At 44.5% G+C, this 27,745-nt stretch overlaps 1 protein-coding gene across 1 annotated transcript in view; it reads left to right on the forward strand.

Moving 5' to 3' along the window:
- LOC130357479 (fibrinogen-like protein 1-like protein) overlaps positions 1-25,728 on the forward strand; it is a 61,009-nt gene extending 35,281 nt beyond the window's left edge. The window contains exons 3-5 of the mRNA XM_056560176.1: positions 22,309-22,404; positions 22,564-22,593; positions 23,621-25,728. Coding sequence (XP_056416151.1) covers positions 22,309-22,404; positions 22,564-22,593; positions 23,621-24,255 — 761 coding nt within the window. The 3' untranslated portion in view covers positions 24,256-25,728. The remainder of the gene's footprint in view (positions 1-22,308; positions 22,405-22,563; positions 22,594-23,620) is intronic.
- The last annotated feature ends 2,017 nt before the right edge of the window (positions 25,729-27,745 follow it).

The raw sequence follows: 27,745 nt of genomic DNA on the forward strand, positions 1-27,745 counted from the left end.
GTGGTGACCGGAAACCCTGACGCCGTACAGGTACGCCCTTGGTCCTAGACAGGTTTATGATTTAATCTAAAACTCCACTTGCAGAATTCTGCAAGTGTAGATTTCAATTGGCGGCCGCCGCCAAAATCCGTTTTCCCCTCCTTCTCAATTTCCCCTGCATGAAGCTGCACATGCTACAGTGTTATTTCTCCTGTACGTCCCTCCTGACATGATTTTCTCTCAAAGCTGCAGTACAATAAACGCTGACATGAAGGCCTCTGTAAAAACCCTGTGCATCTCTGCTTCCCTGTATGAACCCTGTGCATCTCTGCTTCCCTGTATGGACCCCCTGCATCTCTGCTTCCCTGTGTGAACCCTGTGCATCTCTGCTTTTCTGTGTGAACCCCATGCATCTCTGCTTCCCTGTATGAACCCCGTGCATCTCTGCTTCCCTGTATGGACCCCATGCATCTCTGATTCCCTGTATGAACCCTGTTCATCTCTGCTTCCCTGTATGAACCCCCTGCATCTCTGCTTCCCTGTATGAACCCTGTGCATCTCTGCTTCCCTGTGTGAACCCCGTGCATCTCTGCTTCCCTGTATGAACCCCATGCATCTCTGCTTCCCTGTATGGACCCCCTGCATCTCTGCTTCCCTGTATGAACCCCGTGCAACTCTGCTTCCCTGTGTGAACCCTGTGCATCTTTGCTTCCCTGTACGGACCCCATGCATCTATGCTTCCCTGTATGAACCCCGTGCATTTCTGCTTCCCTGTATGAACCTCGTGCATCTCTGCATCCCTGTATGAACCCCGTGCATCTCTGCTTCCCTGTGTGAACCCCGTGCATCTCTGCTTTCCTGTGCGAACCCCCTGCATCTCTGCTTCCCTGTATGAACTCTGACATATAAATGCACAGGATTCATACAGTGATGTTCATGTCCTGTACAAACCCCATTCATTTCCATTTCCATGTCCTCTTTATGCGGATAATGAACAGAAGCAGAAGCCGTGCAGTCCGTCCTCCCCCTTGTAGCCCAAGGAAACCTATACACAGCACACTATATATAAGTCAGCCCTGGTTGGGAACCACTGGCATACACACACCTAACAGGGACTACAACTCCCAGCATACACACGCACACACCTTACAGGGACTACAACTCCCAGCATACACACAAACCTAACAGGGACTACAACTCCCAGCATACACACACACCTAACAGGGACTACAACTCCCAGCATACACACACACCTAACAGGGACTACAACTCCCAACATACATATACACACACCTAACAGGGACTACAGCTCCCAGCATACACACACACACACACACACACCTAACAGGGACTACAACTCCCAGCATACACACACACACCTAACAGGGACTACAACTCCCAGCATACACACACACCTAACAGGGACTACAACTCCCAGCATACATACACACACCTAATAGGGACTACAACTCCTAGCATACATACACACACATAACAGGGACTACAACTCCCAGCATACACACACACGCACACACACACACCTACCGTGTTTCTCTGAAAATAAGACCGGGTCTTATATTAATTTTAGTCCCAAAAAGTACACTAGGGCTTATTTTCAGGGTAGGGCTTATTTATTTACGGTATGTACCTTGAACAACATGGGGGGCTGTAGCAGTGTGGAGGATGGGGGGCTGTAGCAGTGTGGAGGATGCCGCACCACCCCCATCTTCCACACTGCTACAGCCCCCCCATCCTCCCACAGCCCCCCATCCTCCACACTCCTGCAGCCCCCCATCCTCCACACTGCTACAGCCCCCCATCCTCCACACTCCTACAGCCACCCATCCTCTCCTTCCCCCGTCGCCCTCCACACTCCTACAGTGCCCCCCTCCCCTCTGCCATAATAAACTATGGTACACATTTCATCCCCAGCGGAGACCAGAACTGCCCCACCTTCATACGGTAGCGTCCGCAACTTGTACTGTACGGAAGCTGCAGCTCTCGGGGGCGGCGGGATCTTCTTCTGTTGCATAGCAGCTGGGGGCAGGGACACGTCCGTGCATACGGGCGGACGTTTTAAAGCGACAGCGTCCCTGCTTCGGCTCAATTATGGTAACTTGCAGCGGGACCAGCCAAAGGAGGGGGTGGGAGGTGGCCGGGGGGGGGGGGGGGGGGGGGGGGGGGATAGTGTCTACGGGCATTACTGGCGGCCGCGGTCCGGATCTGGACCACAGTCCGCCAGTTGATTACTCCTGGCCTAGGTCTTATTTTTGGGGTAGGGCTTATATTGCAGCCCACCCTGATAATCCTGCTAGGGCTTACTTTCAGGGGTAGGGTTTATTTTCGGGGAAACAGGGTAACAGGGTCTACAACTCCCAGCATACACACACACACACACACACCTAACAGGGTCTACAACTCCCAGCATACACACACACACATAACAGGGACTACAACTCCCAGGATACATATACACACACATAACATGGACTACAACTCCCAGCATACACACACATAACATGGACTACAACTCCCAGCATACACACATGCATAACAGGGACTACAACTCCCAGCATACACACACACCTAACAGGGACTACAACTCCCAGCATACACACACCTAACAGGGACTACAACTGTCAGCATACATACACACATAACAGGGACCACAACTCCCAGCATACATACACACATAACAGGGACTACAACTCCCAGCATACACACACACACACCTAACATGGACTACAACTCCCAGCATACACACACACATAACAGGGACTACAACTCCCAGCATACACACATAACAGTGACTACAACTCCCAGCATACACACACATAACATGGACTACAACTCCCAGCATACACACATGCATAACAGGGACTACAACTCCCAGCATACACACACACATAACATGGACTACAACTACCAGCATACACACACACACACCTAACAGGGACTACAACTCCCAGCATACATACACACATAACAGGGACTACTACTCCCAGCATACACACACACATCTACGTCCTCAGCTCGGGGAGATAAGGGAGGGGGCGTGTACTTCTCCCCGTGGAGATCTACGTCCTCAGCTCGGGGAGATAAGGGTGGGGGCATGTACTGCTCCCCGTGGGTCCTGAGCTCGGGGAGAGGAGGGAGGGGGCGTGTACCTTCTCTCTCCCCAGGCGCGGACGGACGCGGTTGATAGGCTGGGGGCATACAGAGGAGTTTGCACAGCCCAGCGAATCGGGGCTGTGCAAACGAAGAGCATATGAATATGCAAAGTGTGAGGAGTGACCCACAGGAGGCTGGGGCGGCTGGCAGACAGCAGGAAGGATCTTAGAAATGGTGAGGTTTCGTTACCAAGATGGCCGCAGCAGAGCGAATGCAGGGGGTACGAAATTCATCAAGTAGAATCAGTGGCTGAACTTCCGGTTTCGGAGAAGTCTGGTATTACTGCAGATATCGTAATGGAGGTAAATGACAAACTTATATAACTTCAGCAGAGGTTTATCATGGTCTAAAAAAATTTAGTTCTGGAGTACTCCTTTAAGAAAGTACTAGAAAAGGGATTATCTCTACTCAGCCAACCAATCATGCTTCTTCTAGCCGGCTCCTAGGGTGGGGTTTGCCTTAAAGGGATTTTCACATCTTGGGTTTTCTTTGTCCCAGCACCTTCTGGAAACAGTCAAAGCAGGTGACCACAATTTGTGTAACTCCCTTAGAATTTAAATAGTGTGGCACCAAAGGCATAGCCCTGCATGCTACCCTGTTTACGTAACTTCCATTGTTAACTGTTTACACAACACTCATTAAAGTGAAAGTCCAAAGTTGTGATTCGACACCCACCGTGGTGACATGTAGGCCCCACTGGGTAATATAGTTCCGTGCACTTTTCTGATGAACAAAAAAAGAACACATATGTGAGCGCAGTGACAAAACATAAAGAATAAGTAAATAAAAATAAGGAAAAAATTAAATAAGTAGATGAGCACAGTGTGACACTGCTCAGACATCCGGCCTTAAAAATTCCTCTGCAGATCAACAGCCAGAAGGCCGGAACACTAGAGTTGAGTGCTCAGAAGAGTGTTTGTTGCTTGTTTGAGCAAGAGTAGTTATTAACACAGCATTGTCCATATCTGTGCAGCTGTGTCAAGCACTTTATTAATAAATAAAAGTCCAAAATTGCTGCTTTCTTGTCACCTTTTATTCCCAAAAGAATTTATAAAATTCTGCCAGGTACGTACTAAAATCACCCTATGGTGGATAACCCCTTTAAGTCCAATGGTGACTGAATTAGTATAAGTAATAGAGAGAAATCACCAATAAGGCTCTAAATGAATTAAAACTTAACTTTGACTTCAAGGAGAGAGGTAAAATTATACCATACAAAACATGATAAAAATATTACATGATTGTGAAGAAAAGAAGCACCACGAAATATCAGTGAGACAGGGAAAGAGGTACAGGTGAGTACCTAATCTAACAAGGCCCTACCAAAGATACAGCCTCCTATATACTAAGTGTGGATGGGGAATAGGGAAATAATGGTAACACAATAGTACTCATTTAAAATGTAGAATCCAGATTGTGGCAGACCTCTCTTGCCAACGTGTTTTGCCCACTAATTTTGAGGGATCATCAGGGAATAAGAGGAGACCACAGTAAGGTACATGAGATGCTGCTACTTACAAAGATAACAAATACAACATCACAATCAACAATATGAACACAATCGTTCAGATAATAAACTAATGTATAGTTAGAGATACAGTATGAGTAGAACGGGTTAATTAGTGCTCTCTGTTACTTCTACTAATTTTGTTAAAATAGTTTGAGATTTTTTTAAAGTGGTACGATTATAAAAAAAAGAGTATAACATGGGCATCATTTTAATCCTATTGACCCACAGAATAATGAAAACATGTAATTTGTACCGTAAAGTGTATAGCGTGAAAACAAAACCTTCCAAAATGTGTTAAATTGCAGTTTTCTTTTAAATTTCCCCACACAAATAATATTTTTTTGGTTGCACTGTACATTTTATGGTAAAATTATTGATGTCATTACAAAGTAAAATTGGTGACGCAAAAAACAAGCCCTTATATGGGTCTGTGGATGAAAATGTAAAAAAGTTATGATTTTTAGAAGGTGGGGAGGAAATAACGAAAATGCAAAAATAAAATTGGCCTGGTCCTTAACCCTTTAAGGACACAGCCCATTTTCACCTTAAAGGGGTACTCCACCCCTAGACATCTTATCCCCTATCCAAAGGATAGGGGATAAGATGTCAGATCGCCGTGGTCCCGCTGCTGGGGAGCCCCGGGATCCCTGCTGAGGCACCCCTCTATCATTACAGCACAGAGCGAGTTTGCTCTGCATGTAATGACGGGCAATACAGGGTCCGAAGCATCGTTACGTCACGGCTCCGCCCCTCGTGATGTCATGGCCCGACCCTTTCAATACAAGTCTATGGGAGGGGGCGTGGCGGTCGTCACGCCCCCTGCCATAGACTTGCATTAAGGGGAGGGGCCGTGATGTCACGAGGGGCGGAGCCATGACATCACGCTGCTCCGTCCCCTGTATCGCCCGTCATTACGCACAGAGCGAACTCGCTCTGTGCTGTAATTATAGCGCAGTGCCGCAGGAGGGATCCCGGGGCTCCCCAGCAGCGGGACCGTGGCGATCTGACATCTTATCCCCTATCCTTTGGATAGGGGATAAGATGTCTAGGGGCAGAGTACCCCTTTAAGGACCAGAGCGTTTTTTGCAAATCTGACCACTGACACTTTAAGCATTAATAACTCTGGAATGCTTTCACTTTTCATTCTGACATCTTCTACCTTATGTCTGTGGTAAACTTTTGTCGATACTTGTTTCATTTCTTGGTGAAAAATTCCCAAATTTCATGAAAATTTTTTAAATTTAGCTTTTTTTTTTAACATTGAAACTCTCTACTTATAAGTTAAGATATACCAAATAAATTATAAATTGATTCACATATACAATATGTCTACTTTATATTTGCATCATGAAGTTGACACCAGAGGGCTTCACAGTTCAGCAGCACTTTTCCAATTTTTCACCAAATTTTCAGAATCAGAATTTTTCAGGGACTAGTTAAGTTTTGAAGTGGATTTGAAGTGCCTTCATATTAGAAATACCCCATAAATGACCCCATTATAAAAACTGCACCCCTCAAAGTATTCAAAATGATATTCAGAAAGTGTGTTAACCCTTTAGGTGCTTCACGGGAATAGCAGTAAACTGAAGGAGAAAATTCTAAATACTCTCATGTTCTTGTAGACCCAGTTTTTGAATTTTTACAAGGGGTAAAAGGAGAAAAATCCCCCTAAAATTTGTTACCCAATTTCTCTCAAGTAAGGAAATACCTCATATGTGGATATCAAGCGCCCTGCCTGTGCACTACAAGGCTCAGAAGGGAAGGAGCGACAATGGGATTTTGGAGAGCGAGTTTTTCTGAAATAGTTTTTGGGGGGCATGTGACATTTAGGAAGCCCCTATGGTGCCAGAACAGCAAAAAACAAACAAACAAAAAAAAAAAACACATGGCATACTATTTTGGAAACTACACCTCTCAAGGAACGTAACAAGGGGTACAGTGAGCCTTAACACCCCACAGGTGTTTGATTACTTTTCGTTAAAATCAGATGTGTAAATTATTTATTTTTTTCACTAAAATGCTGCTTTTCCTCAAATTTTAAATTTTTACAAGGGGTAAAATTTCCCCCCAAAATTTGTAACCCCATTTATTCTGAGTATTGAAATACCCAATGTGTGGATGTCAAGTGTACTGCGGGCGCACTACAATGCTCAGAAGAGAAGGAATTTTGCTGAAATGGTTTTTGGGGGCATGTCGCATTTAGGAAGCCCTTATGGTGGTAGAACAGCAAAAATATCCCCACATGGCAACTATTTGGGAAACAACACCCCTCAAAGAATGTAACAAGGGGTACAGTAAGCCTTAACACCCCACAGGTGTTTGACAAATTTCCGCTAAAGTTGGACGTGAAAATGAAAAATCGGATTTTTTTCACAAAAATGCTGGTGTTACCCCAAATTTTTCATTTTCACAAGGGGTAATAGGAGAAAAAGCCTCCCCAAATTTTTAACCCCTTTCTTCTGAGTATGGAAATACTCCATATGTGGATGTAAAGTGCTCTGTGGGCAAATTACAATGCTCGCCATTGGTCTTTTGGAGAGAGAATTTGTTTGGAATGGAAGTTGAAGGCCATGTGCATTTACAAAGCCCCCATGGTGCCAGAAAAGTGGACCCCCCCACAAGTGACCCCATTTTGTAAACTACACCCCTCACAGAATTCAAATGGTGCAGTGAGCATTTACACCCCACTGGCGTTTGACAGATCTTTGGAACAGTGGGCTGTGCAAATGAAAAATAATTTATTTTTATTTTTATGGACCACTCATCAAAAAATCTGTCAGACACCTGTGGGGTGTAAATGCCTTAGTGTCCAAAGGGTCTGGTAATACTGGCACAGATAAAGAGTAGTAGAAAACACACGGGGGATTTACTAAGCTTTTTGAGCCAGTTGTCTGGCACATTATACACATTGGCCCTGATTTACTAAGAGTTGAGTGTTTATTCTGGAGTGTTTTCAATATCACTCGTCTTTTTTTTTCAGGCTTATTTACTATTCTGTCGCACGTTTTTTTTGTGTCGCACTAGTCAATTGTGTCGCACAAACTTCGAGCAAAAGAAATTAGTTGTGTGAGTCAATATGGTTTAGACTTTGTTTAAAAAATTTTTCATGAATCAAAAGTATTTATGTGTTATAATTTTTCAAACATTACAAAAATTCTCCTTGTTTATCAGCTTGGGTGTTAAATTAATTTAAACCTAATATTGCAAAATGTGTTAAAAAGAAAAATAAATTAAACATTAACTATCACAAAAGCATTCAATATTTTATTCATAAAAGTGTTGAACTGTACAAAATGTTTTCAGGTTAGAAAACAAGTTACTTTAACACACCAGAATGGTAAACAGTCCCTTGTTACAAATCACTCCATTTTTTGATTTTCACCCGTCCTTTTGGCTGTTGGTTATTGTGTGAGCCAAACTCACACTTTTTCTGGAGTGATTTTTTTGAGTATTTTTGGCTTTTTGTCGGGAACACGCCCATTTTTGGTTTAACCACGCCCATTTCAGAGTCTGCAGAAATAGTGGCACGGATGGAGCAACAAAAATTTAGGTGCATAAACCGAGAAAAAAAGTCGGTTGGACTTTTCTGTCTTTGACTTATTTGCCCTATTTTCTGAATGCATATTTTGGGGAGATTTATCCAAACCTGTCCAGAGGAAAAGGTGTCCAGTTGCCCATAGCAACCAATTAGCTCGCTTCTATCATTGTTAACAAGGCCTCTGCAAAATGAAAGAAGCGATCTGATTGGTTGCTATGGGCAACTGGACAACTTTATCTTTGTACAGGTTCTGATAAATCTCCCACATTATTGTACATTTCTGTGCAATGCCACTAATAGTCAATAGGTGGCAGACCAACCAGATGATAAAAAGTGCATCAAAAAACAATTTACAAATTCAACATACATTGCGCAACAATATAATACATTTTGAAACTTGCATTAAGGAGAAAGTGCAGACTCCATATTTCTGTACCATAGAGAGATGCCACTAAACAGCCATTCATTGCTTGCACTTCAGTAAGGCAGGGGTAATGCCAATAAAATGCCCATGATGATGGATCGCATCATCTAGTAAATCACACATGACACAGATTTGAACTGTTTTATATGCTGAATGTGGCTTCAAGTCCCAATGGCATGTTAAAAATACTGTAACCTAAAGCCATTGAGAGATCAATGTAATTGGAATAAACATTTAAAATGGGTTGTTATTTTATTAATAGGTAAGTGATATTATTGATAAAAATAGTCTCACATATACAGTATAATAGAGTGCTAAATAAATAGTAATTCCCCAAAATGACATTATTATAGAAACAAGTAGCACAGGTATTAATCTCTAGGGCTGTGGAAAAAGTACAGATTCCCATGCTTGCACAACATATCTCTGTGTTCCACTGCAGTTATGGCTTCTGATACAAAATAAAAATGTGTGAAAGTGATCTGAATCTGATAATACCATAATATTAGCGTGTCCATTTAAAGGGGATATTATACTTAAAATAAAAACGTATCCCCTATCTGCAGGATCGGGGGAGTCCGACTGCTAGGGCCCCCGGGTTCTCCTATATAGAGCCCCTGCTCTCCCCGGTGGTCTGTCACGACCCTGGCCCGAAGCTGAGGCCACAACGCCTCCTCCATATATCTCTATGGGGGAGCAAGAAGATAACCAAACCACTCTGCCATAGTGATATATGGAGGGGGACGGGATGCACCACTGCTGGGGAGAGCCGAGCTCTGTACAGGAGATTGTGGGGGTCCCCAGCTGTTGGACCCCCCTGCGATCTAAAACTTATGCCCTATCCTGCAAATAGGGGATAAGTTTTTCTGTAATTTTAAGTGAGACATCTCCTTTAAAGGTGAAGGGATACTCAAGCATTTAAAAAACGTATCCCCTATCCACAGGATAAATGTTTAATCGCAGGGGGTCCCACCTCAGAAACCCCCCTCAATCTTCAGAACAGTCTCCCAACTGCATGAAAGGTGGGGCAGGGACGGTCTCAAAGCATTCTCTATGGAAGCACTGGAGATACACAGGCACGTTCTGGAGATTGCAGGGGATACCAGAGGTCCAAACCTGTGTATAGGGGTAAAGATTTTAAATGCTGGAGTACAATTTTAATACTTTAATAGTAACATGCTTACCTTGTTGAAATGGTTTCTTAATATCCTCTGCAAATGCCACAGTCAGACATAAGATGCCGCCAATCCAGAGCCAATGATTTCCTTCGTATTTAAGACCTATGACAGACAACGGAGAAAGTTGTATCAGTATTTAGAAGGAATACAATAATGTCAGCAGATTCTTGCAGCTTTCTACACTTATAATAAGCAAGGAAAGGTATCTGTGGCTTTAGCTCTCACCCATTGTCTACAGTGGTGATGTTTAAAGTACCCAGGAAATGACTCTACGTTTATATAGAAAAAACATTATCTCCTCCCAAAGTCCAAGCTATAAAGGCTGCAGAAATCAGGGGCTATAAAGAAGCGGAGTGACAAGGAGGATTTTACTCAAGGTTGAGGTTTAGTTGCATATTTAAAGAGACAGTCAGGATTTTAATGAAAAGCATTAATTATTTTTGTAGTATCTTATTTTTCCATTCCTGACAGCACAACATTGGCAGGTGGTTTCATAAACAGCAATAAAAAATTAAAAACATAATGCACAATTTTTTTATGCAGTGTTTTCAAAAGGCACTCCACTGCTAGACATGTTATCACCTTATCCTTTGGATAAGGGATAACATGTCTGATCGAGGTGGTCTGGCAGCTGGGGACTCCCACCACGGCACCCCATCATACAGTGCACGGAGTGAACCCTGCTCCATGCCTGATGACTGGCAACCACAGTTGTCACCCCCCCCCCCCCATATACATGTCTATGGGAGGAGGTGTGATGGCTAGTACATAGCCATCACGCCCCCTCCCATAGACATGAATAGCCCAGAGATCGCGAGGGGTCCCAGCGGCCGGACCCCTGCAATCAGACATGTTATCTTCTTAGGATAGGGGATAACATGTCTAGGAGTGGAGTACCCCTTTAACAAAATAGTATAGGTAGTAAGTATGCCAGCTTTTTAAGTACATTTTAGTGCACAGGGAGTATATAGTCAATTTTTATATTTCCTTAAAAAAAATCTTTCTTGTTGGATTTGGTTAAAAGCAAAAAATAAAAATAAAAAAAACAACAAAAACAACCTGCTTTTAAAACTGCATGTGTGAAATCATCCTGAAGCTGTATTTACGTACATTTTTGCTACAGTTTTAATGGTTTTTGGTTGGTGTTTCTTTTTTTGTTAAAAAATGTTGCAGCCAGATGATATTTAAAAAGGCAACTAACAGCATGCTCGGAGTTGTAGTTTTGCAACAGCTGGAGGCACACGGGTTGGGAAACAGTGCACTATAGATTTGTCCTGTGGAAAAAGTATAAAACTCTTTTTGGATATAAAGTAAGTAAATCAAGTACTGGATTGTATTGCAATGTGATTGTCTTCTTTGCAAATGTATTTTCAGCATTTCACTTTTATGCATACACTGTGGTAAGAGGAGTGTAGAGGGTCATTTTGCTGACATGTCTTGCATTGCATTCTACAGCTGAATTAATGATTTGGTCACATGTGGTCTCTGCAGAAGAAAGCCTCAAGTCCATCCCTTCTCTTCTGCAGAAAGAGGTGGACCTAAACCTGTTCTGGTTAGCTCTGGTCTTTGCCAGAGTATCATGTCTCTCAGCTCAGCTTCTGCTGGGAAGACAAGATAGTTAAAGGGGTACTCCAGTGGAAAACATTTTTTTTTTTTAAATCAACCGGTGCCAGAAAGTTAAACAGATTTGTAAATTAATTCTATTTAAAAATCTTAATCCTTCCAGTACTTGCCAGCTGCTGTATGCTCCACAGAAAGTTATTTTCTTTTCAAATTTCCTTTCTGTCTGACCAGAGTGCTCTCTGCTGACACCTCTGTCCATGTCAGGAACCATCCAGAGCAGGAACAATTCCCCATAGCAAACCTATCCTGCTCTGGACAGTTGCTGACATGGACAGAGGTGTCAGCAGAGAGCACTGTGGACAGACAGAAAAGAAATTAAAAACGAAAACGACTTCCTCTGTATTATACAGCAACTAATAAGTACTGGAAGGATTAATATTTTTAAATAGAAGTAATTTACAAATCTGTTTAACTTTCTGGCACCAGTTTAAAGGGGGTACTCCCCCCCTAGACATCTTATCCCCTATCCAAAGGTCTAATCGAGGGGGAGTCCCGCTGCTGGGGACCCCCGCAATCTCTCCTGCTGCACCCCCACAATCAGCAGCCTTGAGCTATGTTTGCTCCTTGGCTGATGACGGGTATCATGATGTCACGGCCCCTTGTGACATCACACCCTGCCCCCTCAATGCAAGTCTATGGGAGGGGGCATGGTGGCCGTCATGCCCTCTCCCATAGGCTTGCATTGAGGGGGCGGGGAGCAATGTCACGAGGGGGCAGGGCCGTGAGGTCACGTTACCCCTTCCCCTGTATCGCCCGCCATCAGCCACGGAGCAAACATAGCTCCAAGCTGCTGATGTACAGGGGTGTAGCAGGAGAGATCGCGCGGTCAGCAGCTTGTAGCTATGTTTGCTCCGCGGCTGATGACATCTAGGATAGGGGATAATATATCTAGGGGCGGAGAACCTCTTTAAGGGTTTGGCCTTTTCCAGAGTCACACATGCTTTAGTTAGCTCCAGGCATAACTAGGCCTAAATCCATATAGGGCATATATGGACTCTCAATCACAGGTCTTAAATCTAGCTCTTTTCCCCCTGTGAGGATGTGTTTCATCATTGGCTTAGCCTTTAAGAGGAGAGCATTTTCATGAAAGGTGAAGTTGTACAAGAACTTTTTCATTTATCTATTTAAGGCCTACGGTTGGGTCAACGCCAGCCTGGCTGCCAAGTCAAGAGTAGCATCACAGATTAAACAGAATGTAATGGGCTTTGTGGAAGAAGTAGGCTAAAAAACAGAATGTGTCAGGGCCCCTGTGGAGGGAAAAAGCTGAAGAACAGAATAAGGCAGGGGCCCTGTGTAGGGAGAGTACAGAAGAACAGAATGTAATGGACTCCGTGGAGGGAGGAGGTTGAAGAACAGAATGTAATGGGCTCTGTGGAAGAAGGAGGTTAAATAAAAGAATGTGGCAAGGCCTCTGTGGAGGAAGCTGAAGAACAGAATAAGAGAGGGGCCCTGTGTAGGGCAAGTGCAGAAAAAGAGAATGTGATGGGCTCTGTAAGGCTAAATTCCCATATGTCTGGCATAGTTTCCCTCTGGTGTGCACCAGAGTTAAACAGATGCTAGAACTGATTCCATTCATTTGAATAGGACAATTCACAATCATCCAGCATCTCAATTTTGATTCTGGATGGTTGGCCACGTTGGACGGCAACGGACTGGGGAATGCAGCTTGCCATAGAACTGGATGCCATACAACTGATGCATGTTGTTTTCAGTTATGGCATCAGTTGCGTTGAGATCTAGGCTTAGTTCACCTATGCCGGATGCTGGACAAATGAAGGAGGCTGCAGAACAGAATATGGCAGAAGCTCTATGGAAGGAGGATGCATGAGAACAGAATGTGATGGGCTCTGTTGAGGGAGGGTACAGAAGAAAAGAGTGTAATTGTTTCTGCGGAGTGAGTGGGGCAAGGGCTTAGTGAGGATAAGAGGGAAATGGGGGTGGAGCATTAAAAAACAAAAAAGGCATTCTACAGAAGCTGTAACAGTACAGAGCAGGCAAAAGCATCAGGACCTCCCTGCACATCTTCCCACATCTTACAATTCAGACTAGGCCTCTGAAGTTCCCCTTGTGTCTGCTGAATTCTGATGACTGCTGACTGAATATTCTTTTTTCTTGCTACAACTCCCAGAAGTCAGTGCAACTCTGTGTAATGGCTGCCAGCCAACTGCTTTCACCATCTGTGTGCATGCTGTGTTGTTATAAACAGTCAGCAGCACACACTGTTGCATGTCTTTTCTTTCAAACTATCCTTCCCCCAGCAATAAATCATGCTATGCTCTGAATGGCAGCAGTAAGTGATTAGATCTACAGCAGGAAAAGAGCAGTGTTTTGTGCTGAGCTGTGACTGAGAATCTTCCCTGGGCTTCTTTGCCGGCAAGATTCTCACACAGGGAGAGGAGGGGGAGGTGTGTCTGTGAAGACAGAAATCACATGGTGTTTGTCTTCTAGGAGGGTGGGGGCTAGTCTCACTGAAGGGTTTGCACAAAGTCAAGCATGATCTGAATATGACGTCTTTCTCTCACTTCCTGCATGTAAGTGAAAGCTGAAAGTGAAAGCTGCCCTATATATCTAATGAATGATATTTTGACAAATAAGTAGGTTGGTGAGAGGGAAAGGATGGGCTATGCAGTTTCCTATGGCAGCATGCCAGTCTGTGTAGAGATGGACGTAACAGCCACAAAATACTGCTCCCAGCCTAAAGCCCTTGCAGGTACAAAGGAAAACAAAGAGGCTCTTGTGAAGCTTTTCCCCTCTGATATGGATAATCAGTCCCTCTCAGAGGCATTAAACTATATAACTCCTTCCCCTTAAAAAGGACTGGAAAGTTCACCAGAAGTTGATGTCCATGAATAAACTCCATGTGGCCCTGGGCAGGATTGTGATGCTGGTCCGCTGAGGTATAGAGGCCACAGGGGGAAAAACGGCTTTTGGCCTAGGTTGACTTACTTCATCTGCTCAGCTGGATGTGCTGGTAGAGGCAAGTGCTCTGTCTGAGGGTAACTCACTGACAGCCTCAGGCAGCCCTGCAGTTCCTGTATATCAACCAATACCACTTGGTAAAGGTCATGTAGTAACCAAAACACCATGAAATGTGGCTGCATTCTAATCTTTTGTGTCTGGATAAAGTAAAAACATTTATTTCTTATAACACACTATAACACTTGGTGAAGAAAAAGCTAAATAAATGTGTTCTTCACTGTTTTGCACGTAAACTCTCTGTGGATTTCTTGCACTTCGGAGGTGTTGGCCGAGGCATTTGGTCAGTCTAAGAGCCAGCAGAAACTAGCTGACTGACCGAAACCAGATCCTGTCCTCTAGAAAAAAGGGAGGCTGGGCTAGGACCATGCACTTTAGCAAATGGTACATGTTATGCATATGTAGCAATATTTTGGATTGGGTCCTTTCTCACATACACCTCCAGAAATCCAACACTAGATGCCAAACCAGTAGTATATTAACAATATTCACATATGCAGGATATATTATATATTACATAGAAAATATCAATATAAAATTGATGTAGGTAAACACTGTGTCAGAACTATGACATCAATATGATATCAATCTGCAATGATGTCCAAGTAACATCCACATGAATACCAGGACCCAAGGTATCCCAGCCAAACATTGTCCAGACCATCACTCTATCTGGTAATTTGTGCCACAGTAGCATTTTGGAATGATCACGAAGATCCGATGTGTGTACATGGGTGGCAGAGGGGCGTGGGGGTGACAAAGGGGTGTACATGGGTGACAGATGGGTGTAGAAGAGTGTACATGGGTGGCAGAGGGGTGTAGATGAGTGTACATGAGTGGCATAGGGGTGTACATGGGTGACAGAGGGGTGTAGAAGAGTAAATGGGTGACAGAGGGGAGTAGGGGGTGACAAAGGGGTGTACATGGGTGACAGAGTGGTGTACATGGGTGTAGAAGAGTGTACATGGGTGACAGAGGGGTGTAGAGGAGTGTACATGGGTGACAGAGGGGCGTAGGGGGTGACAAAGAGGTGTACATGGGTGGCAGAAGGGTGTAGGAGAGTGTACATTGGTGTCAGAGGGGCGTAGGGGGTGACAAAGGGGTGTACATGGGTGACACATGGGTGTAGAAGAGTGTACATGGGGGGCAGAGGGGTGTAGAGGAGTGTACATGGGTGGCAGAGGGGCGTAGGGGGTGACAAAGGGGTGTACATGGGTGACACATGGGTGTAGAAGAGTGTACATGGGGGGCAGAGGGGTGTAGAGGAGTGTACATGGGTGGCAGAGGGGCGTAGGGGGTGACAAAGGGGTGTACATGGGTGACAGATGGGTGTAGAAGAGTTTACATGGGTGACAGAGGGACATACATGGGTGACAGAGAGTGTAGAGGAGTGTACATGGGTGGCAGAGGGGCATTAGGGGGTGACAAAGGGGTGTACATGGTTGACAGAAAGGTGTGTACATGGGTGGCAGAGGGGTGTAGAGGAGTGTACATGGGTGACAGAGGGGTGTAGAGGAGTGTACATGGGTGACAGAGCGGCGTAGGGGGTGACAGAGGAGTGTACATGGGTGACAGAGGGGTGTAGAAGAGTACATGTGTGACAGAGGGGCGTACATGGGTGACAGAGGGGTGTAGAAGAGTACATGTGTGACAGAGGGGCGTACATGGGTGACAGAGGGGTGTAGAAGAGTGTACATGGGTGACAGGGATCGTAGAGGGTGGCAGAGGGGTGTACATGTGTGACAGAGGGGTGTAGAGGAGTGTACATGGGTGACAGAGGGGTGAAGAGGAGTGTACATGGGTGACAGAGGAGTGTAGAGGAGTGTACATGGGTGACAGAGGGGTGTGGAAGAGTACATGGGTGACAGAGCGGCGTAGGGGGTGACAGAGGAGTGTACATGGGTGACAGAGGGGTGAAGAGGAGTGTACATGGGTGACAGAGGAGTGTAGAGGAGTGTACATGGGTGACAGAGGGGTGTGGAAGAGTACATGGGTGACAGAGCGGCGTAGGGTGTGACAGAGGGGTGTAGAGGAGTGTACATGGGTGACAGAGGGGTGAAGAGGAGTGTACATGGGTGACAGAGGAGTGTAGAGGAGTGTACATGGGTGACAGAGGGGTGTGGAAGAGTACATGGGTGACAGAGCGGCGTAGGGGGTGACAGAGGAGTGTACATGGGTGACAGAGGGGTGTAGAAGAGTACATGTGTGACAGAGGGGCGTACATGGGTGACAGAGGGGTGTAGAAGAGTGTACATGGGTGACAGGGATCGTAGAGGGTGGCAGAGGGGTGTACATGTGTGACAGAGGGGTGTAGAGGAGTGTACATGGGTGACAGAGGGGTGAAGAGGAGTGTACATGGGTGACAGAGGGGTGTAGAGGAGTGTACATGGGTGACAGAGGGGTGTGGAAGAGTACATGGGTGACAGAGCGGCGTAGGGGGTGACAGAGGAGTGTACATGGGTGACAGAGGGGTGTAGAAGAGTACATGTGTGACAGAGGGGCGTACATGGGTGACAGAGGGGTGTAGAAGAGTGTACATGGCTGACAGGGATCGTAGAGGGTAGCAGAGGGGTGTACATGTGTGACAGAGGGGTGTAGAGGAGTGTACATGGGTGGTAGAGGGGTGTAGAGAGGTGTAGAAGAGTGAACATGGGTGACAGAGGGATGGACAGAGGTGAAAGAGCGGTGGCCAAGGTGGGCATGGATGGCGGGGGGTGGGGGGTGGACATGGGAAACGGTTAATTAAAAATATATTGTTAAATATAATGTTAATTAAACGTAAAAAAATTCCAAAGTCAAAAATAGTGTCTTTTTGGTCACTTGTTATACCATTAAAAATGAATAAAAAGCGATCAAAAAGTCCGGTAAAAAAAAATTGGTACCGATAAAAACTTGAGATCACGGCATAAAAAATGAGCCCTCATACATCCCCATATGCAGAAAAAAAAAAGTTATAGAGGTCAGAAAATGACATTTTTAAACATATAAATTTTCCTGCATGTAGTTATGATTTTTTCCAGAAGTACGACGAAATCAAACCTACGGTATATAAGTAGGGCATCATTTTAACCGTATAGACCTACAGGATAACGATAAGATGTAATTTTTGCAGAAAAATGCACTGCGTAGAAATGAAAGCCTCCAAAATTTACAAAATTGCGTTTTTTCTTCAATTTTTACACACAATTATTTTTTTTTCTGTTTTGACGTGGATTTTTGAGTGAAATGACTAATGTCACTGCAAAAAAAAAGCCATAATATGGATTTTTAAGTGGAAAATTTAAAGGGTTATGATTTTTAAAAGGTAAGGAGGAAAAAATGAAAATGCAAAAACTGAGAAACGCTAAGTCCTTAAGTGGTTAAGGTGAAAATGGGCTGAATCCTTAAAGTGTTAAGGTTAAGATATGTCATCTACTACCACTTGAATTTAAAACAAACTAAATTACTAATATGTAATCGTAAACATTAAAGGGGTACTACCGTGCTGACAACTTATCCCCTATCTAAAGGATAGGGGATAAGTTGCCTGATTGCGCGGGGTCCCGCTGCTGGGGACCCCCGCGATCTCGCACGCAGCACCGCGCTCTCATCAGGCCCCGGAGCGAACATCCGCTCCGGGTCTGATGACGGGGCCGGTGATCGTGAAGTCACCGCTCCGCCCCCGTGTGACATCACACTCCGCCCCTCAATGCAAGTCTATGGCAGGGGGCGAGACAGCTGTCTTGCCCCCTGCCATAGACTTACATTGAGGGGCGGAGCATGATGTCACATGGGGGCGGAGCCGTGACGTCATACCGTGATCGGCAGTCATCAGACCTGGAGCGGATGTTCACTCCGGGGCCTGATGAGAGCTGGGTGCTGCGTGCGAGATCGTGTGGGGGCCCCAGCAGCGGGACCCCGCGCGATCAGGCAACTTATCCCCTATCCTTTAGATAGGGGATAAGTTGTCAGCATGGTAGCACCCCTTAAATTAATAACATTTTGATCGAACAGACACTAAATAGACCAGTGTTTACCGGTGCCTTTTGACTCATACCAATTTCTTCAATATGAATAAACCTGCATGATTAATCCAGGAAAAGAAAGATATGGGTGATAATACAATTTATTTGGTCTGTACAGTTACCAAAACAAAGTTGCTTATTAATACTAGCGTGTAGGTGCAAATACTGACATGTGAAGGTAGCCTTACCAACTGGATATGTAATTAAAGAAGCACTCTGGGAATCTTTTTTTAATTTAGCTTTTATAGTGCAACATAGGCTATTATTAGATAATAATGTAGAGATTTTTGTGTATGCCTTGTGCTTACATGTTTTAGATAAATGCATCAACAGTATAGAGATAGAGCTGGGAGGGTAGGGGTCTTGGAGTTAGCAGGAGCCATCTGTGCCATGGATTTCTTGCACTTCGGAGGCGTTGGCCAAGGCGTATGGTCAACCTAAGTTCCAGCAGCAACTAACTGACTGGCCTTAACCAGATCCTGCCTTCTAGCAAAAAGGGAGGCTGGGCTAGGGAAAATGGTACATGTTATGTATATGTAGCAATATTTTGGATTGGGTCCTTTCTCACCTACAGAAATCCAACACTAGATGTCAGACAATTAGTGTATTAACAGTGTTCGCATATGCAGGATATAATAGGGCGCATTCTCATCATGATTTTACCATCCTAAATAAATATAGCAAAAAACGTGTATAGGTAGCTGCAACCCAACAATAGGGACAATAGTATTACTACCAGACGAGTACTAATGTGAAAAAAGTTGTGTATCCCATACAACCTGCAACAATGACCCCCACTTGTTCATTTTACCATCCTACTTTTTCTTTTTTTATGATTTTTTTAACCTTCAAATTTAACAAATCTGTATGCCAAGTCGTATCCATTGACTTCCATTCAGTAATCATATCCAACACATGCATCAGATTTCATCCGCATCCGAATTTGCATGTTTTTAGATCGGGGGTAAAATCGTGGTTGACCACGATTTTTCACCCAGATTGAGTGCCGCAGCCGAGATCGCAGGAGTCTCCAGTGGCAGGACCCCCACAATTAGACATCTTATCCCCTATCCTTCGGATAGGGGATAAGATGTCTAGAGGTGGAGTACCCCTTCAAGTAGGTGGTATGTGTCCAAGTAACATCTACATGAATACCAGAACACAAGGTATCCCTGCAAAACATTGTCCAGACCATCACACTACCTCTGCTGGCTTGCCATTTTGCCGCTCAACCTCACTCCCTCATAGTTCACATTAACTTTTTGAGCAATTTGTGCCACAGTAGCATTTTGGTGGAATCAAAACCGAAGACCTAGGAATGGATCAATGAGGCTCCCATGATCCTGTCGCTGGTTCACCAGCAATCCCTCTTTGGAACACTTTAAGTAGGTACTTACCAATGAATAACAGGAACAGCTAACAGATACAGATAACAGGAACAGCACAGGGCGCCAGTGCCGAATTTGCCAATCTTGGTGTTCTCTGGCAAATGCCAAACGTTTTGCACGGTGTTGGGCTGTGAGCACAACCCCCACTTGTGGACATCGGGCCTTCATACCACCCTCATGGAGTCTGTTTCTGACCGTTTGAGTGGACACATGCACATTTGTGGCCTGCTGGAGGTCATTTTGCAGGGCTCTGGCAAAGCTCCTCCTGCTCCTCCTTGCAAAAAAGGCGGAGGTAGCAGTCCTGCTGCTGGGTTGTTGCCCTCCTACGGCCTCCTCCACATATCCTGATGTACTGACCTGTCTCCTGGTAGCGCCTCCATGCTCTGGACACTACGCTGACAGACACAGCAAACCTTCTTGCCACAGCTCGCATTGATGTGCCATCCTGGATGAGCTGCACTACCTGAGCCACTTGTGTGGGTTGTAGACTCCGTCTCATGCTACCACTAGAGTGAAAGCAATGACAGCATTCAAAAGTGACCAAAACATCAGCCAGGAAGCATAGGAAGTGGTCAGTGGTCACCACCTGCAGAACCACTCCTTTATTGGGGGTGTTTTGCTAAATGCCTATAATTTCCACCTGTTGTCTGTTCCATTTGCACAACAGCATGTGAAATTGGTTGTCAATCAGTGTTGCTTCCTGAGTGGACAGTGTGATTTCACAGAAGTGTGATTGACTTGGAGTTACATTGTGTTTAAGTATTCCCTTTATTATTTTGAGAAGTGTAGTTATCTCCCCATCACAATTTCACTCTTGTCAAAGTTGTTCAGCTCCTTGCCCATTTTTTCTGCTTCCAATACAACATCCTGAAGAGCTGACTATTCACATTTTAGTGTTAGGCTGCTTGTACATGTGGCGCTTGCTATGAGATAATTGAGCTCTGTCGCCTAAAATGCCTCAATACCTTGGTTTTTATCTACTTGACCTACCTTTACAGCAATAAGTGTTAAAATGTGCATTTTAGGCCGGCAGGTCCTTGGTTGTCTGTGTGACATGTAGCAAACTTCATAGCTATGTATAAACTTCATATCTGTGAAACATCATGGCTGTATTTTTTTGTTCCTTCAATGAACGCAGTTCGCTTGTGGATTGCTCACCATAAAAATGCTTCATAGAAGAGTTAAAGGGGTACTCCGGCCCTAAGACATCTTATCCCCTATCCAATCTCTCATGCAGACACCCACCTGTGGCAGCAACACAGAGCGATGTTCGCTCCGTGCCTGAAGGGTCACAACTAAAGGGGCCGGAGAGATTGGGGGCGATTGGACAGGGTATAAGATGTCTTAGGGCCAGAGTACCCCTTTAAAGGACAAGTCATGAAAAAAAAATGTATCCCCTATCCGAAGAATAGGGGATAAGTTTTAGATCGCGGGGGTCCAAGCGCAGGACCCCCCCCCCCCCCCTGCGATCATCTGTTTACAGCCTGTCTCTCCTTCCCAGCAGCATTTCACGACCTCCACCTAAAATGGAGGCTGCCACGCCCCCTTCATATAGCTCTATGGGAGAGCCATTTGGCAATCTTCAGCTCTCCCATACAGCCTTATAGAGCGGGAGTGGCGGCCTTCAGGCGGGGGTCATGATGCGCCACTGTAAAGGAGAGACAGGGCTCTTAACAGTAGATTGTGGGGGGCCCCAGCACTCGGACCCCCACAATCTAATACTTTTTTTCATGATACTTGTCCTTTAAATTTGACATTCTATAATCCTTTTAGAACACTTGAGGACTTTACACCTTTTTCATTTATTGGGCAATAGGAGATTTTCCTTAGCTGATAAGGAAATGATGAGATTGCAAAGATCATGATGGACTCGTAGTACAGAAGAAGAAGCAAGTCAGGATGGGTGAGTGAAGGAGAGACACAAACTATTTGCAGTTATTAGTACAGAGCAGACCACTAGTATATTATAAAGGGGGCTTCATATAGGGCAGCTACATGCGGTAAGATCTGAGCATATTTACTCTTCCAATACCAGCTTGCGTGAACATACCCTCAAGTATGTAACTTCAATGCTTGTTACATAACTACTTCAATGCTTTTGACATTATTACTATCCATAGTGTAAGTTATTAACTATTTCATACTCCGGATACTTTAAAGACAATAGGTTAAGCTGACATATTGCATTACTTTTGCTGTGAAGCTTGGGTATTGCTAGGGGGAGCTTGCAAGTTATATGTCCCAGGTCCTGGAGGAAAATGCACCAAGAAGCAAATTTTCTGTAGTCAGGGTATTAATATACAGGGCAAAGGAGAATCTTCTGTGATGTGTGCCCCCCTTTTCATTATAGCAGGGGAGCAAGTTCATGAATTTTAAAGGCTGATATATATATATATATATATACATGTGGGTGGGCTCTTCAGTGGCTGGGGGCTGCTATGCCTCCTTCTGTTATAGTTATGTCCCTGTATTATATTGCAGCATCTTTATGGACATTTTTCTTTGTATCATTTTCAGACTTTTTCTGGTGCCTCTGCATTTTGGCCCTTGTGTCCACAGCATCAACTCGTCATCGCAGGAATTCAAAACGGGGAGACGTATTTATTGAGAACAGTATGTGTTTTTTTTGCTGTTTTTTTTAATTTAAAATATTCTTGATACATATTTGTAGTACGCCCTTTGGGTGGAATGCCACACTTTTATATGAAGATACAGATACATCAACGTATGTATGTTTACAATAATTTAAAATAAATATTTATTATTTTGTAGATGACCAAAACAACGACCCAAAAAAACGAGGTATGTTCAGTTTTCACTTTTTCTTATACATTTTGTGTAAATCTTATACCATATAAAAAAATAACATGTTCCCTAAAACCCACTAGACAACAGAGGTACTTAATGAAGGCTTTACCGCGTTTTTCAGGGACTTTCATAAGGATGGTCTATCTTTCGGGCAGGTCATGAATGGGAGTAGGCTTTAGAGAGCTGTAGTACCGCTGCAGGAAAATGGTGCTGTGTCGGGTAAACACTTAATAGGAAGCAGATTGTGGGAGGGCCGGGATACTGCCCTACATGTAATACTGATGGCTTAGGCTATGTTTGCATGGCCACTGTGCTCCAGGAAAAGAGAGTTCCATCACTCAGTCCATTGGAAGGACGGGAGTATGAGTAAAAATACTGCATATCCCATCTTTTTTCTGATCTAAAATACAAAACACCCAACAGAACCCATTTTAAGTCAATGGAATCCGTTGGGACCCAGCAGTGTCAGGTGTGCTCCCGCCTGTTTATGGTCTGTTCTCGAAGTGATGATTTTTAGCAGCAGTTCAATGTTTATTGTAATGCTTTTCTGCACATTTTTATATTATTTTATTTTATTTCTGCTTATAGCACCTTGCAAAACCAGTGCATCAGTAACCCCTCCCCCCCATGCCACATATAGCTGTGTGTACTGTATAAATTATTTCTCAGCACAGTACCAGCCAGAATGGTGTTTAGAATAACCCTTTCCTTGTAGTCCTGCTGTTTCTTTCATGCCTGCTCACATAGCACCTTGCAACTCTGTATGAATGACTAGCAAATAGCTCAGCTCTATTCCCACCTCCTAAATTGAAGGGATTAAGAGAGAGTTTAAGAAATGCGCAATGGAGCGGACTCTCAAGGACTCTCAGCAGTTAGAGTACTAAACCCACTTAGTCACCACTCTAAAGGGTTAATGTAACAAAACACTTTTTAAACATTTTTGAAACAATAGGTATGCTTTAAATTTAATATAAAAAGTAATCTATTTTTTTTATTTTTTATTTACATTACTTCTTTTTAGAATTACCAAAAGACTGCAGTGAAATTCCACGAGACTCTGATAGTGGAATCTATGCAATCCAGCCTGAAGGTTCACACCCGCTAATCGTGTACTGTGACATGACTACAGAGAGTGGGGGCTGGATTGTCATTCAGCGTAATAGCTTCAATTCAGAGTTAACCTGGGATGAATCCTGGACCACATACAAATATGGCTTTGGGAATGTGGAGAAGGACTACTGGTTGGGCATAGAGTATCTTCACCACATTACTAAGCAGAAAGTGTATCAGGTGCGGTTTGTGATTCTGGATAATAAGGATGAAGAAAAATATGCAGACTACAACCTCTTTAGTGTAGAAGATGAGGCTAATGGCTACAGACTAAGACTGGGCAGCTACACAGGTACGGCTGGAGATTCCATGTCCTCCATTCAGGCAGGAACCACACACGACAACATGAAGTTCACATCAAAGGACAAAGACCAGGATATCTACTCTGCTAACTGTGCAGCCAGTTATGGTGGTGCATGGTGGTATGCTGCTTGTTTTGCTTCCAAGCTTAACAACAAAAATGGCATTCAGTGGTATGGACTGTGTGCTGGTAACTGTAAAGCATCCACTATAATGATCCGTCCAGCCACTTTCTGCGTATATTAAGCTTTCCAAACAATTCTGTATTTAGTAAAATGAAATAATAAAATAATTATTTCATATACAATGTATAGTTAGAATGCACATACTACAGTCACAAAACTGTGAGACAGCACAATGTGTAAAGCAGTAAAGCATGTGAAGTAAACTTCATTTCAAGGCACCAACATTCATCACGCTCTTGATTTGCTTTTTGTTTTTTTCTACAATACAGTATAGTAATAGGTTCTTGGATAGAGGGAAAACTTTTCAGGTCTGATCCCTTTATCATATAAGTTTTGCTAGGACTTAGTGTAGACAGCATGTGCTGTGCTGCAGTTATGTGAGGTTGCACAGGATTGACATGGAATCAACTTCCCTTTACATTACCAGTCTATCACAGTTTGTCATCTGAAAAAGTCTATGTTTGATGTACTGGTGGGAAAAAGGTTTATCGTCTGAGCTTTACACCTGTATTCAGAGGCGTAACTTGTAGCTTCTGGGCCCCAGTGCAACATCTGTAACAGGACCCTATGTCTACCATGTGACTTTATATGTGTTTTTTTTTATGGATAGTCTTGTAGTTATGCCCCTGCCTGTATTACTTTAACAACTTTTCTACTAACGTTATGTGTATTCCAATGCAATGGCCGGGAAAGGGCTGACCAATAGACTCCATGTGGTTCTGGTCCACACCATTTCAGGCAAGCAACTCATTGGCTCTGCAGCTCAAGTATGAAAAGAGTTTATTATCGTAAGACCACTCCTTAAAGCAAACCTTTTAAATCCCACAAAAAAAATTGTATGTTACTCAGTACCTAATCCTGACCATGCATATCTCTTTTGTATGCCTATATCGCCTATATTTATTTTTAAAATTCCTTTTTTCTTTAGCTCACAGTGTTAGAAATCCTCTCAGGGGAAGGGGGCATGTCCCTGCCTTGTGGTTATGGGAGGTGACTGGTGTGTCTGCTCATGCAGCCTTGTCCACAAGTCATCTCCTGTCCATAACTCATGGACAAGCCTAATACAGCTGCAGGGCTGGTTAGTGTCCCAGTAGGTATGGGGACCCCCTAGTGGTAGGATTTTCTGAGCTGTTTTTTTAATTAAATATTCCAAAAATTTTAGATGACCATATTACAAAAGGTCTTTAATCTTCATCAGTAACAACATATACAAAGTTTTGGGATCTGACAGTGCCCATTTAAAGCTGGTGTCACACCCGACAGTGTTTTAGAGAAATGCCGCTGCAGTTTTTGAACCATAGGCATGAGTGAATCCAAAATTAATAGAAAATATAAAAGAAGGACTTATACTTCTCCTTCATGGTTGATCCACTTGAGCAGTTGAGAAACAAAAATAAAACCTGCTGTGCATGACACAAACCCCCCCCAAAAAAGGGGAAATTGCTTTGTTACACTTCCTTTATTCAAAGTGAAGTCTTTTTTGTTCTAAACTCTAACTAAACTTGTTTTGCTTGTATTTGTGACAATAAAGTTGAGCGTTTATGGGAAATTGTTGATGCGGTCTTACTCTTTACAACAGTTCCAATGCCTGCATGACAAACTTAGAGCAGAAAAAAAAAAGAAAGGAATAGAGGAAAACTTCATAGGTAGAGGAGAATGGGGAATAGGAGGGAATGATGGGACTGATGAGTTGTCTTAAATAGATAACCCCTCCTTGAAATGTGGCCACAAAGGGTACACACATAGTTTTACATGGTACCCATATAAATTAATGTATGACTATGTAGAAAACATTGTCCTGCTGAGTCCTCCAAGGTAGGCCAGAGCAATGACAACAATATGGTCTAATAATTTGGTTTGTTTTTAATATCTCATTTGGGTGTTCCCTCAGAAAGTGCAGGAGATCGCGAGTAGGTCCGACCACTGGGACCCTCCCACAATCTCCTGCACAGCCCTGGATAGGCGCCTAGATAGAGGATATATATTTCCAATTCAGAGTGCCCCTTAAGCAGCACAAAACATGCCTTTGTGGTGGGGGATTTTGGACATGCATTTTTCAAGTCTTATAGGCAATCCTATGGGAAATAGTGCAAAAAATGCTGCATTCTGTATTTTGAAAACATCACTCATCAAAAGTAGAATGGCAACAAACAAACCACCTTGGCCCAGATTTATCAATCTGCCTGCAATCAAAGCTGTCTGTTTTTTTTTTTTGCCCATAACAACCAATCACAGCTCACACTAAATATTTTAAGGAGCTCTCGTAAAATGAAAGCTGAGCTGTGATTGGTTGCTATGAGCAACATTTTTGTGCGCTATTGTCCAATAGTCACAAAAAAGCCATAAAAAGTGTAATTTTTTGGCAAAATGCTGTTTGTGAAACCAGCCATTACCTCTGACCACTATGTAGATAACATTTCCTATAATCTAATCTAGGTGTTACGCCGAGCGCTCCGGGTTCCCGCTCCTCCCCGGAGCGCTCGCTACACTCTCGCTCCCGCAGCGCCCCGGTCGGATCCACTGACCGGGTGCGCTGCGATACCCCCTCCAGCCGGGATGCGATTCGCGATGCGGGTGGCGCCCGCTCGCGATGCGCACCCCGGCTCCCGTACCTGACTCGCTCTCCGTCGGTCCTGTCCCGGCGCGCGCGGCCCCGCTCCCTAGGGCGCGCGCGCGCCGGGTCTCTGCGATTTAAAGGGCCACAGTGGTTGATTGGCGCAGTGGTTCTAATCAGTGTGTTCACCTGTGCACTCCCTATGTATACCTCACTTCCCCTGCACTCCCTCGCCGGATCTTGTTGCCATTGTGCCAGTGAAAGCGTTCCCTTGTGTGTTCCTAGCCTGTGTTCCAGACCTCCTGCCGTTGCCCCTGACTACGATCCTTGCTGCCTGCCCCGACCTTCTGCTACGTCCGACCTTGCTTCTGTCTACTCCCTTGTACCGTGCCTATCTTCAGCAGTCAGAGAGGTTGAGCCGTTGCTAGTGGATACGACCTGGTCACTACCGCCGCAGCAAGACCATCCCGCTTTGCGGCGGGCTCTGGTGAATACCAGTAGTGACTTAGAACCGGTCCACTAGCACGGTCCACGCCAATCCCTCTCTGGCACAGAGGATCCACCTCCTGCCAGCCGGCATCGTGACAGTAGATCCGGCCATGGATCCCGCTGAAGTTCCTCTGCCAGTTGTCGCCGACCTCACCACGGTGGTCGCCCAGCAGTCACAACAGATAGCGCAACAAGGCCACCAGCTGTCTCAACTGACCGTGATGCTACAGCAGCTACTACCACAGCTTCAGCAATCATCTCCTCCGCCAGCTCCTGCACCTCCTCCGCAGCGAGTGGCCGCCTCAGGCCTACGACTATCCTTGCCGGATAAATTTGATGGGGACTCTAAGTTTTGCCGTGGCTTTCTTTCACAATGTTCCCTGCACTTGGAGATGATGTCGGACCAGTTTCCTACTGAAAGGTCTAAGGTGGCTTTCGTAGTCAGCCTTCTGTCTGGAAAAGCTCTGTCATGGGCCACACCGCTCTGGGACCGCAATGACCCCATCAC

Source organism: Hyla sarda, chromosome 2 (genome assembly GCF_029499605.1).
Source record: "Hyla sarda isolate aHylSar1 chromosome 2, aHylSar1.hap1, whole genome shotgun sequence".
In the NCBI taxonomy this organism is placed as follows: domain Eukaryota; kingdom Metazoa; phylum Chordata; class Amphibia; order Anura; family Hylidae; genus Hyla; species Hyla sarda.